This window comes from Podarcis vaucheri (assembly GCF_965113315.1).
Source record: "Podarcis vaucheri genome assembly, chromosome: 9".
Lineage (NCBI taxonomy): Eukaryota > Metazoa > Chordata > Lepidosauria > Squamata > Lacertidae > Podarcis > Podarcis vaucheri.
The window spans coordinates 73,228,815-73,242,984 of NC_138767.1; the positions used below are offsets into that span (position 1 = coordinate 73,228,815).

A 14,170-nucleotide genomic window follows, 5' to 3' on the forward strand; every position below is an offset into this window, starting at 1 on the left:
TAGTGTGTCCTAGGGAGCCATCAGGTTTTTTGTAGATTAGGACGTCAAGAAAGGGGAGTTGGTTGTTGTCTTCTATTTCCATAGTGAATTGTATTTTGGGGTGTAGGCTGTTGAGATGTGTGAGGAAGCTATCTAGTTTTTCTTTTCCGTGTGGCCAAATTACAAAGGTGTCGTCAACATATCTGAGCCAAAGTTTGGGTTTGTGTTCTGACTTGTCTAAAGCATTGGTTTCAAAGTGTTCCATGTACAGATTTGCGATGACCGGTGAGAGGGGTGATCCCATGGGTGCTCCTTCTATCTGTTTGTATCTTTGTCCATTGTGGATGAAGTACGTGTTGGTTAGGCAGTGGTTGGTCAGGTCCAGGATGTATTTGGGGGGGTTGTATTTGTTTTGAATGGCTGTCAAGGCTTCATTAATGGGCACTTGAGTGAAGAGAGATACAACATCGAAGCTCACAAGTAGGTCATCGGGATGTAGGTATTGTTTCTTTATTGTTTCTATGAACTGGAAGGAGTTAGTAACGTGTGAAGCGATGGATTCTGCATAGGGCTGAAGTTGCTTAGCGAGAAATTTAGCGAGATTTTGTAGAGGTGAGCCTATGGAGCTGACTATTGGTCTGAGTGGTGTTCCTTCTTTGTGTATCTTGGGGAGACCGTAGAGTTTGGGGCATCTGGATGATTTTTCTCTGGGGATGATTCTTAGCTGGATTTCTTCACTGATAGGAGAGGCTTTTATTTTGGATTTGGTGGTTTTTTCCAGATAGGTGGTGGGATCTGTTTTTATAGGTTGGTAGGTAGGGTCTTGGAGTAGATTTGATAGTTTTGCTTGGTAGTCCGATGTGTTCATCACAACAGTGGCGTTGCCTTTGTCTGCTGGGAGAAGAAAAGAAGAAAAAACTTCCTCTCTTTTCCAACACATGAAAGAAACAGGACACGAAATTAATTTTGCAGATTCCAAATTGCTCTTTAACATGGAACATCACCACAAGAGAATAATCATGGAAGCCATCGAGATAGAGAAACACCCTCACAACATGAACAAGCGTGACGACACGTCCCGCCTGCCAGACATCTGGAAATTAGCCCTCCCCACAAAAACCGACACCAGAACCAGAGGCACACAGAACGCCGTCACCAATCAACCACACCAGACCCAAACCCAGACCCTCTCCACAGACATATTACAGACTCCATCCAGCAACCAAACTATAGTGGCACCTCCGGATGCTGCACCCCCCTGCAATCCCTACACAGATCTGGCTGGCACAAGGCACAAAACCATAGCTCGCCCCTATACACGAAGCCAAGCCAGAGCACAACTAAATGCAGCACAGCCATCTTCTCAGAAAAACTCTTCACAAGCTCAAGAGGTCAAGACACGAGAGCTTTAGCAATCTAATCTACACTTAATGACCCACCCAGTGATATTCAGAATATCACTCATGAAATCACCCAAGATATCCCTCAAGTAATTAATGACCCACCCAGTGATATTCAGAATATCACTCATGAAATCACCCAAGATATCCCTCAAGTAATTAAGGAACAAAAGAAGAAAAGGCACACTAATCTAGGAACTTCCTCTCTACCCAGAACGTTGGAGGCTATACACCACACCCCTCAACAGTATTTATAGGAACTCAAACACCAGACTCTGCTCTGTTCCAGTAACAAGAAGCCGAAAGCACCAGCCTGAAGATGATGAGTGAGACCTCGTCGAAACGTCGCACAGACACCCCGACTCTTACACGGGAAGACACCCGAAGACACCAAAACCTGCATTCCTATACCCGTGAAAATCTACGAAAGCAAATATATATATATATATATATATATATATATATATATATATATATATATGCTTTCGTAGATTTTCACGGGTACAGGAATGCAGGTTTTGGTGTCTTCGGGTGTCTTCCCGTGTAAGAGTCGGGGTGTCTGTGCGACGTTTCGACGAGATCTCACTCGTCATCTTCAGGCTGGTGCTTTCGGCTTCTTGTTACTGGAACAGAGCAGAATCTGGTGTTTGAGTTCCTATAAATACTGTTGAGGGGTGTGGTGTATAGCCTCCAACGTTCTGGGCAGAGAGGAAGTTCCTAGATTAGTGTGCCTTTTCTTCTTTTGTTCCTTAATTACTTGAGGGATATCTTGAGTGATTTCATGAGTGATATTCTGAATACCACTGGGTGGGTCATTAAGTGTAGATTAGTTGCTAAAGCTTTTGTGTCTTGACCTCTTGAGCTTGTGAAGAGTTTTTCTGAGAAGATGGCTGTGCTGCATTTAGTTAATGACCCACCCAGTGGTATTCAGAATATCACTCATGAAATCACTCAAGATATCCCTCAAGTAATTAAGGAACAAAAGAAGAAAAGGCACACTAATCTAGGAACTTCCTCTCTGCCCAGAACGTTGGAGGCTATACACCACACCCCTCAACAGTATTTATAGGAACTCAAACACCAGATTCTGCTCTGTTCCAGTAACAAGAAGCCGAAAGCACCAGCCTGAAGATGACGAGTGAGATCTCGTCGAAACGTCGCACAGACACCCCGACTCTTACACGGGAAGACACCCGAAGACACCAAAACCTGCATATATATATATATATATATATATATATATATATATATATATATATATATAAAATCCAGCCCACCACATGGTCTGAGGGACGGTGGACTGGCCCATGGCTGAAAAAGGTTGCTGACCCCTATTCAAGCCCATCTAGAGTTAGTCATAACCAAGTCTCAAAAGCAGTGCAATAAGCTGTGATTGGCTTCAGCATGACTAAGTCACTTACTTGTTTCAATGGGACTTTGTTTCAGTGGGTTTTTTGCTGGATTAGAGAGGGGAGATTTCTGTGCCCAGAGGTGTACCTAGGGTCCCTTGCACCATTGACAGGGAGCTGTATCGCCAGACATATATGCATCAAATACTCTATAGCCTCCAGCGATCTACCTTCCTACTGCCTTGCCATTTCTCCTACTGGTCAGCTCCTCGTTCTTGTCTGAACTCGCAACCTTATGCAGATAGCTGGTGACAGATTTCTGGTGTGATTTTTGGGCTCCCCCCTGGGCCTGCCCCCCCACCTCTGTCTACGCCCATAATCACTTTTCGGGGGCGACTCACAACCCAGTAAGAGTATCAGACGCATGCCCCTCATCCCTCATCCTTCTCCATGCAGAGAAAGTTGCAAATGAATATGAGATCTCATTGATCCCATAATGTATTAATGCCTTTCTCCATTTCAGGATGGTAGCAAGTTGTGAGGTCATTCATACACTTCATTCCGGTTTGCTCATTACTTTCTCCACATGGGTAGGCATACATTTGGTTGGAATTTTGCAGGAGAAAACTGGCTGGAGGGATGTTTTAGACCAGATAATTGATGGCTAGGGCATGGGGTTAAGCGGCCCTCCCTCTTCTGGCTTCTGGGCACCATGCAAACCTTACTGTTGCTACACCCTTCTCCATCCTAGCATGCTGCAGCAACTCTGCCAGATGGAGGTCAGGTGAGTGGCACAGCCTGGTCATGCCATCTGCTGCTGCCCTTTTGTTGTTTAGTTGTTTTGTCATGTCCGACTCTTCGTGACCCCATGGACCAGAGCACGCCAGGCACTCCTGTCTTCCACTGCCTCCCGCAGTTTGGTCAAACTCATGCTGGTAGCTTCAAGAACAATGTCCAACCATCTCATCCTCTGTCTTCCCCTTCTCCTTGTGTCCTCAATATTTCTCAGTATCAGGGTCTTTTCCAGAAAGTCTTCTCTTCTCATGAGGTGGCCAACGTACTGGAGCCTCAGCTTCAGGATCTGTCCTTCCAGTGAGCACTCAGGGCTGATTTCCTTCAGAATGGAGGAATTGCAGTCCATGGGACTCTCAAGAGTCTCCTCCAGCACCATAATTCAAAAGCATCCATTCTTCAGCGATCAGCCTTCTTTATGGTCCAGCTCTCACTTCCATACATCACTACTGGGAAAACCATAGCTTTAACTATACGGACCTTTGTATAGCATATAAAAGGTAAAGGTACTCCTGCCCGTACAGGCCAGTCTTGACAGACTCTAGGGTTGTGCGCCCACCTCACTCAAGAGGCCAGGGGCCAGTGCTGTCCGGAGACACTTCCGGGTCACGTGGCCAGCGTGACAAGCTGCATCTGGCAAGCCAGTGCAGCACACGGAAACGCCGTTTACCTTCCCGCCAATAAGCAGTCCCTATTTATCTACTTGCAGCCGGGGTGCTTTCGAACTGCTAGGTTGGCAGGCGCTGGGACCGAGCAATGGGAGCGCACCCCGCCGTGGGGATTCGAACCGCCGACCTTTTGATCGGCAAGCCCTAGGCACTGAGGCTTTTACCCACAGCGCCACCTGCGTCCCTGTCTTGTATAGCATATACTAAAACTGAAAAGTGGCAGGTTTTCCAAAGTGTCCCAAAAGCATGTTGTAAAACTGGAATACTAGGGTCACATAGACAACTCTTCCATTGCAGGACTTTGTGGTAGTGTCAGGCAGCAGAGGAACCAACCCCCACGACAGGTCTCCAGGAATGGACAAGACAAGGGAAAATCCTTGCCATCTGCTTTTATCCAATATTCACAGAGAAGAGAGGCTTGAGAATGTGGCCTCTTGGAAGAATGTCGTTGCCCCGAGTAAATCTCCCCTCTCCCCTCCCCTTCTCTCCCACTTCCTCATTTGTCATCCCTTCTATGGTTGGCGCTGAGGGCCCTTTGCACTCCTATTTTTAAGGCTCGCCGGGTTCTGGGAGATGGTGGGTCTGGAATGCTTGCTTGTGATAACGTTTCAGCCAGCTGCTCCAGCTCTGCCTCCTTCTCCTATACCACTACAGTGGTACCTCGGGTTACATACGTTTCAAGTTACATACACTTCAGGTTACAGACTCTGCTAACCCAGAAATAGTACCTCGGGTTAAGAACTTTGCTTCAGGATGAGAACAGAAATCATGCTCCGGCGGCGCAGTGGCAGCAGGAGGCCCCACTCAGGTTTAGCAGGAGCTAAAGTGGTGCTTCAGGTTAAGAACGGACCTCCGGAATGAATTAAGTACTTAACCTGAGGGTACCACTGTATTTCCCAACTTTTCATCTTATCTTCCTCTGAGCTGTGATCTCCCTCAAAGCCCTCTTGCAATTCTGAACTGTCTTCTTCTTCTCTGGAAGGGTCAGGCTGGGGAGGCGGTCTCCACCATTCCTCCTCTGCCCAGCCCCTGACAGGTAGCTTTTCATCAAGACAATTATAACAGTCCTCCAAAACTGCTTAATGTTTTCTTGCTTTCTGGGCATACAAGAAGCACTGAAGGAATTAAGGATGTAATAAGATGCAATATAGTAAAGGTAAAGGGCCCCTGAGCGTTAAGTCCAGTCACAAATGACTCTGGGGTTGCGGTGCTCATCTCGCTTTACTGGCCAAGGGAGCCGGTGTTTGTCTAAAGGCAGTTTTTCTGGGTCATGTGGCCAGCATGACCAAGCTGTTTCTGGCGAACCAGAGTAGCACATGGAAACGCCGTTTACCTTCCCGCCAGAGCAGTACCTATTTATCTACTTGCACTTTGATGTGCTTTCGAACTGCTAGGTTGGCAGGAGCAGGGACCGAGCAACGGGAGCTCACCCCGTCACGGAGATTTGAACCGCCAACCTTCTGATCGGCAAGTCCTAGGCTCTGTGGTTTAACCCACAGCGCCACCCACGTCCCAAGCTACAATATAATGTATAGCTAATTATTTTCTTCCCTGATCCTTCAAGGACTTGGCCTTATAAACATAGGAAGTGGCCTTTTACTGAGTGAGACCATTGATCCAGCTTGCTCTACACAGACTTGGGAACAGGTCTCCGGAGGTTTCCTGGGGTTTCCCTGCTAATACAGTTAGCACTTTTGATCACGTGGTTAGAAGGAGTTCCAAATCTCCTTGAAAGATCCCAGCTATTTAGATCCTTTCTGTTCTGGTTTCTAGAAGGGGTTTTTTGGGGGGAGAGAAAATGCCTTGGTCACCCTGGTGGAAGATCTGTGCCAGGAGATAAACAGGCCAATTGCTCCCTGTTGAGGGTATGCTGGGACTAAGCAAGGAAAAGCTTGCCTCTGTGCATTGTGCAGAGTGTGGGAAAGGGCCCTTGAAGAGGCAGTGGTAAGAAGAGAGAGAGAGACAGGATCTGCAATGCACCTCCAGCTAAACGCTCACTCAAACCCAGCAATCAAAGTATTCTGATAAACCCCTAATGAAAAAAGATGAGAGTTGCTGTGCTTAACGCCGCATTTGAGAAGCTCTGGAGCACTGTTCTTGTCAGCGGTGCTGAACTGTGAGGCACGAGCCTGCGAGCACTTGATCAAATGGTGCCGGCTGCTGCATGCTGTCTCTTGCAAGTTCCCTGGAAGGTCTGCTTTTACGGAACTGACACAGCAAAGTCTTGAGATCCGAAACGGAATTGCCCTCCTAACAGCTCTGAAGTGGGAGCACTCGCTGCATATAATGCCATGTGAAGAAAGTCCAACTCAGCTCTCTGGGAGGGAGCACTGAAATCAAGAAGAATCAAGATGCACACGAGGAAAGGGGCTTCAGTTAACTCCTTCCTTGCACCTGTGTGGTCAGTTTGTTTCCTCAGTTCACCCCACCACACTGGCAACTTTTGTGTGTGCATATGTGTGTGTTAGCAAAGTGCTGGCAAAATCCTCCCTTTCCCTTCAGATTGCACAGTGGCTTGGCAGCTGACTGGAATGATTTGCTTGCTTGAAGAATGTTGACTTTGGAATGGGAGTCCGAGGGACTGCAAACAGTGGGTATAGTTGTGATTATATTTGCGTCTCTGAAGCTGCTGCATTTGCTCGGACTGATTGATTTTACAGAAGGTAAAGTGGTCACTCTGGTTTGTGCTGTTTGTAGGTAGAGAGTGTCTGGTGTTCTAAAAGAGGCTGCGTAAGTACGTTAGCTGTTTTGGGTGCAAAATCTGTGGATGCCATTTGCCAAATAACGTATCATTTATGAACTTGTGGTTTGTACATTATTATTATTATTATTATTATTATTATTATTATTATTAATCCACTTTATAATCAGTGAAGTTTTAAAGTACTGCATTTTGCTGCCTTTAACATATGCATTCATTCATCAATCACAGCAACCTTTTAAACCCAGTTGAAAACTTCAGAACTGGAACTAACTTTCTCCACATAGGCTTAAATAAATGAATCAGGGACTTTTCTGATTCCATGTTAATGATAAAATTCATTTCTTTCATGAGCAAATGACTTCTAAAAACCACTTTCTATGCATTCCACTACTTTATCATTTCAGCACAGCAGATATTTAGGTTTAGGAATTACTCTGTGTCGATCAATATTTCAAGCTATGCCAAAGTCCTGGTTGCAATATGAGTTTTTGCAGTGGAAAATAATACAATAGCTTGCATTTGTATTGACTTACATTTTCTGTTGGGAGAATTTCAGTGTATAGGGGCATTATATGTTTAAGTGGAACTTCTCATTGGATTCAGCAGGAAGCTTTTTAACCACCGGCAAAGAACTAGGTGCTACTGTTTGTATTCGTAATTTGCAATATTTTCTCCATAATTTTTTGTTTAAATTTGGTCCTAAAATGAATATTATACACAACTCTAATTTATTCATAGTTTAGATATGTGTAACTGTTTTATATATGCTGCAGATTGCTTTGAGATGTGTCAAGAGAAGTGATTCATAAATAAAAGCAGCAGCAGCAGCAACAATTTCTCTGTGTTGTGGGAAACCAAAACAATTTGATTTCATAGTGTTAAAACTCTTTCCCAAGCAACCCCGGTTCATTTTATTAGAAGATGCAGAGGCTGCAACCATGCAACAAATGTCTAAAATCCGTGTTCTCTCTGAAGTTTCCCTTTGTATAGTAGGGGTTTTGCTTTGTTGTCAGTAGTAATGTGCATAATCAGTGCAAAAGTGACTCCAGAATACTTTGTTTATTTTAAAGCTTGTTCCATATCTCAGTAGTTAATCTGAAAGTGGTGTGAATTTCTGACAGCAGGAAGAGCACCATCCTGCTACTAAAGTCTATGCTTTATAGCCACCCTGAAAAAATACTCGTGATCCCACTTAATTGTCTGGCAATATCTCATGCCAGATAAGATCAATCAATATTATTTGTGGGGCAGGAATCAGGGGGCAGTCTGGGAGGGACATTATTTTTGGCAGCCCCTAGATTGTGGAATTCCTCCCCACAGAGGTGTATCTTCCATCATTGTTATGTAGTTGTCATATGGTCAGTGGCGGTACACACCCCTCCCCCTCCCTTCCCTTCCCTGCCTCCTCATCCGCCGCCACCGCTTCCTGCCCCCCCCCGGAGGCATTTTGGTGTGACCCACCAAAGTGGGTCTACCACAGAGTGGTGCAGCTAGGACGACTGTTTTCTTGACATGCAAGCCGATCTGCTCCGCCACTTTGTGGTAGAGCAAAGCAGTCCGCCTCTACCACAAAATGGTGTGGCTAGAGTGTCTTGCAGGGATGCGGGTGGCATTGTGGGTTAAACCACAGAGCCTAGGACTTGCCGATCAGAAGGTCGGCGGTTTGAATCCCCACGACGGAGTGAGCTCCCGTTGCTCGGTCCCTGCTCCTGCCCACCTAGCAGTTCAAAAGCACGTCAAAGTGCAAGTAGATAAATAGGTACCGCTCTGGTGGGAAGGTAAACGGCATCTCCATGCACTGCTCTGGTTCTCCAGAAGTGGCTTAGTCATGCTGGCCACATGATCTGGAAGCTGTATGCCGGCTCCCTCGGCAAATAAAGCAAAATGAGCGCTGCAACCCCAGAGTCGGCCACGACTGGACCTAATGGTCAGGGGTCCCTTTACCCTTTACCTTTAGAGTGTCTTGCTAGCTGCGGAAAGGAGGGGGGAAGTTGGTTGATCTAGCCACGCCACTTTGTGGTAGAGGTAGACCCACCAAAACACCTTCAGGGAAACAGCAGCAGTGGAGGAAGAGGTGGTGGTACAGCATACCGTGGCTTACGACTACATACCGCCTCAAAAAACCTGTATATGCTGAAGATACACCTCTTTACCTTGGCCTTTCACAACGCACAAACACATATATTAAGACCCGCCTTACTCTTGTAACTCTTGTAATTTATTTTAAACTGTTTTTAATACTGTCTTTTAACATTGTTTAAACCTGCCTTAGGACTTTGTGGTGAGGTTCAGGTAAGAAATTGAATTAATAACAGCAGTAGCAGTAATAGCAGACTCCATGACCTCTGCAGTATTTTTCCTTCTATAGAATAAAATGGATAGTGGCTATAATCCTTTGCTCCCTCTCCTCACCAATGTGCAAACAGTGGAAACCCAGTTAGTGACCAAAGAACAGGCATGAAATGGAAGAGCCTGGCATATTTCTCTCCCCGCTCTCCAGTCACATACAATCTGTTCAAGTAGGACTGGGCAACATCTGGTTTTCAATATCGTGATATATCACCCGCTAAACATCGTGATATACTGATATATCACAATGTCTGAAATAAGGATGGAGCTATGTGGAGGCATTAGGGACGCGGGTGGCGCTGTGGGTTAAAGCCTCAGCGCCTAGGGCTTGCCGATCGAAAGGTTGGCGGTTCGAATCCCCGCGGCAGGGTGCGCTCCCGCTGCTCGGTCCCAGCGCCTGCCAACCTAGCAGTTCGAAAGCACCCCCAGGTGCAAGTAGATAAATAGGTACCGCTTACCAGCGGGAAGGTAAACGGCGTTCCGTGTGCTGCGCTGGCTTGCCAGATGCAGCTTGTCACGCTGGCCACGTGACCCGGAAGTGTCTCCGGACAGCGCTGGCCCCCGGCCTATAGATGTGAGATGGGCGCACAAACCCCAGAGTCTGTCAAGACTGGCCCGTTCGGGCAGGGGTACCTTTACCTTTTTTATGTGGAGGCATTGGCTGGCTTCACGTTTTTTCCTGCATCGTGATTTTTGCTTAGTACACACACACACACACACACACACACACACACACACACACACACATCATGTTTCACGATATACCATTTAGTTTCTGGGCCCAATTCAAAGTGCTGGTTTTGACCTATAACGCCTTAAACGGCTCAGGACTGCAATACCTCAAGGACCTCCTCTTCGCATATGAACCTACCCGGACCCTGAGATTATCTTCCAAGTCCCTCCTTCGTGTGCCTCCTTCTCGAGAGGTCCAGAGGGTGGCAACACGAGAACAGGGCCTTCTCTCTAGTGGCTCCCTGTCTGTGGAAAGCACTCCCCAGGGAAGTTTGCCTGGTGCCTTCATTATATATCTTTAGGTGCCAGGCAAAAGCCTTCCTTTTTACCCAGGCCTTTGTTTGACCTGATCGACATCCTGTACCCTTTGAAAATGTGGCACTTTTTGGGGTGTTGGGTGTTACTGGGTTATTGTTTTCACTTTGATTTTATATATTGTGACCTTTTATGTGAACCGACCGCCCTGAGACCTCCGGGTATAGGGCGGTATATAAATTCTAATAAGAATAATATATTGCCCAGTCAAAAATTATGAAACTGATATAACAATATGGACTTCAAACTTGTTTTGGATGATATATTGCCTAGCCCTGCTGCTCAGCAGGAAATAAAGATAAATGCTCTCATGAAAATAGAAAAAAAATAGCCTCGAATTGGGCACAAAGCACAATAAAAACTGAGTGGGCAGGGGGGGAGTCCCTAGTTCTGTGCATACATTTTATGATACGTCTGACGAATCAAGCTGTTTCATATGCTGGAGCTGAAGCCACAACATAACTGGCCATAGCCAAGACCTTTGGTGTGCTAATGAGTGCTTTGAAGTCGGAAGGTGGGGCAATGGCTTCTGCTAAGTTAGCCTTCTGCCTCTCTGACCTCAGCTGTAGTGTGAATTGATTACAGAAAGTGTTGAATGCAAGGGAGCGTGTTAACCGTATTCCTGCTGGGGGGGAGTCAGCAATCCCAAATTGTGTTTATTGTGCAGAAAAGATGGAGGAGATGATAGCTGAGCACAGCATTCTAGCAGCGCAGTGAAGGGAATAAGAATGGAGAAAAGCAGGGAATTCTGGAGATGGGGGAAGTCCATTAAAAGGGTGAAAGAGTGGGCAAACATGCTATGGGCAATCATTTGGTTCACATTAGTTAATGTGTGGCTTGGTTTTTATTTTAGTTAACTCTTCACAGCAGCTTAGAAACAATTCTAATAAGAGTGGTTTGATTTGCTAGCAGCTTAGAAGCAATTCTATTAAGAGTACAGTGGTACCTCGGGTTACAGACACTTCAGGTTACAGACACTTCAGGTTACAGACTCCGCTAACTCAGAAATAGTACCTCGGGTTAAGAACTTTGCTTCAGGATGAGAACAGAAATCATGCGGTGGCAGCGGGAGGCCCCATTAGCTAAAGTGGTACCTCAGGTTAAGAACAGTTTCTGGTTAAGAACGGACCTCCAGAACAAATTAAGTTCTTAACCCAAGGTACCACTGTAGTTTGGATTCCCTATAAGCATATTATATCTGAATCTGACGGTTGTCAGATTCAATATGGATTCCAACTCCCAACACCTGGTTCGTGAAATAATGTATCTGAAGGTATAGAAATACAAATGGTAGCTACTTTGCACAGCAATTTTTTACTCTCCCATGCATGCAAATATTATTAGTTAATTTTTATACTGCTTAATTTATTTAAAATATCTTGAAGCAGTATACAGAAACTGAAGCCCCAACAGACTACTTAAACAAAATATGCAGTTACATTTAAAAATGTTACATTAATACAAAGTTACACATGGGCATATACAGTCATACCTCGGGTTAAAGTAGCTTCGGGATGAGTATTTTCGGGTTGCGCACTGCGGCGACCGAAAGTAACGGAGCGCATTATTTCTGGGTTTCGCTGCTTGCGCATGCGCAGGTGGTCAAAATGACGTCATGTGCATGTGCGGAAGCAGTGAATCGCGACACACACAGACGCACGGACGCGGGTTGCATTCGCTTCAGGATGCGAATGGGGCTCCGGAATGGATCCGTTCGCATCCAGAGGTACCACTGTACATATATATGAATTTTCCTTCTGCCACACCCTCCCTCTCAGCCTCCAGATTCTGACCCAGGATCTTAGCTCACCCACAAAATTCTCACAATGAGAAGACTTCCTGGAAACATCAGACATCACCCTAGTCTCTAACTCTAGACTTACTTTTTATGGGCAGGCCCAAGGTGAGTGGTACTTTCTCAGGCTGCCCACAACTGTGTCCTGTTCAGCTTCACTTTCCACACCCAGTTCCAGCAGGGGGTCCAAACGATGGAAAGAAGGTCCCCCTCCACTCACAGCTCTTTCTTCACCATTCCCTGCCCCCATTCTTACATCCATTTGCTGTCTGTGGGCCTTTCCACATTCACCTTTTGTATTGAGTATAGTTGCTGTTTTTGTTTTTGTTTTTAAATCATTTGGCATTCTTCCACATGATATCATCATTAAAGGTAAAGGAACCTCTGACCATTAGGTCCAGTCGTGACCGACTCTGGGGTTGCGGTGCTCATCTCGCTTTATTGGCCGAGGGAGCCGGTGTACAGCTTCCAGGTCATGTCGCCAGCATGACTAAGCGGCTTCTAGCGAACCAGAGCAGCGCACAGAAATGCCGTTTACCTTCCCGCCGGAGTGGTACCTATTTATCTACTTGTACTTCTGATGTGGTTTCGAACTGCTAGGTTGGCAGGAGCAGGGACCGAGCAACGGGCGCTCACCCCATCATGGGGATTTGAACCGCTGACCTTCTGATTGGCAAGTCCTAGGCTCTGTGGTTTAACCCACAGTGCCACCTGCGTCCCTGATATCATCATTATTCAGCTGCTATTCCAGAATACTGTACTCAAAAAACTGCTTTTTCTTCTACCAGAAAAACAAATCCAGCATTTGTGAAAATCCAAAATGGATCCTCAATATTTTCATTTGTGTGGAACATGTTTGAGCATCATTCCACTTTCTGCAAAGGTTGTAGGACAGGCATTGCTCTATGGTTTTTAATTATGGTTTCTGTCAGACTTGACATTAGACTGAGAAACTTCTCAGTCATGCACAGTGATATTGCCCATGACAGCAATTAGCAGTTTCAGATAAAAGTTAATCACAATAACCAGGTTCACCCCAGCTCAGACTGGCACAAATAGCACCTTCTATTCTCCTAGTCTCCCACAGGGTTAGACTTCTGGAATACCAAGTGATACACACACACACACACACACATGAAACATGCTCATAACTTTGTCATTTGTTGGTTAGAGCAACACAGGAATAGGATGGTATGTTAGGAGCATGCCTACAGCTACAGCTGTGAAATTATTCTCAAACCAGATTGTCAACCAGTCATTGGTGCAAACAATGAAAAAATAAATATACTCATTCTCACAATTACATCTACAGTTGACCAAAGATGCAAAAGGTAAGCGCCAGATTTACACACACACACACACACACACGCACGCACGCACACACGCACACGCACACACACACACACGCACACGCACACGCACACACACACACAGTTGGCTCAAACAGCAACTATACCACTCTAATGGTGAATTAATGGACACTCACAAACTTTGGGGGAAGTGGGGAAAACAATCTGATTCGGCATGTTCTAGATTTGCACTAGCTCGATGCAGGATTTCGCCATCCTGCAGAGGAGGAAACGTGAGGTTTCTGCAAGTGGTAGCAGTACAGATAGATCTCTTGTTCTAGAAGCAACGGTTCTGTATTATTTCTGGTATTTTTCATACAGTTTATTCAGCAAATTTTTTCCAGTGGTGGTTCCTTTGTTAAAATGTCTTTATTCAGTTTTCCTGTATATCATGCAAATAGAAATATGATGTAGGCAGTGTGGGGAAAACATCCAACATCAACTACCAATTAATTCTGTGTACTCAGCAAATAGCCAGTGATGGAAACCGCAAGTTCTAGTGCTATCATTCAAGGAGCAAATTCATGAAGTTTCCACAGGGAACAATTGGGAGGTAAATAGTGGAACATTTGGTTCCACTACCAAATGTTAACGTATTCCAGAGCAAAGTGTAGTGAAGTCAGTGGAGTGGCTTGGTTGGCCTGATTTTAGCCATGAACTCATCCTTGGACTCAGCCCAAGCTAGTTCTAAGAGCTGTGAGGTAAAATAGAATAACACAGTATATACCATCTGAACTC

The 14,170-nt window shown here is 45.5% G+C and overlaps 1 protein-coding gene across 12 annotated transcripts in view; it reads left to right on the plus strand.

The window, feature by feature from the left end:
* The window catches only part of KCNIP4 (potassium voltage-gated channel interacting protein 4), a 443,652-nt gene that overhangs the window by 321,353 nt on the left and 108,129 nt on the right, over positions 1 to 14,170 (plus strand). The window contains exon 1 of one of the 12 annotated variants that reach the window (XM_082237475.1): positions 6,336 to 6,589. The exons of 9 other annotated variants lie outside the window; for them this stretch is intronic. Coding sequence is in view for 2 of the 3 variants with exons in the window: in XM_082237480.1 (XP_082093606.1) it covers positions 6,740 to 6,851 (112 nt within the window). In the remaining variant the exon portion in view is untranslated. Of the gene's footprint in view, positions 1 to 6,335; positions 6,590 to 6,625; positions 6,852 to 14,170 lie in introns of those variants that run through there. 2 more of the 12 variants (XM_082237480.1, XM_082237485.1) reach the window with 2 other exon arrangements.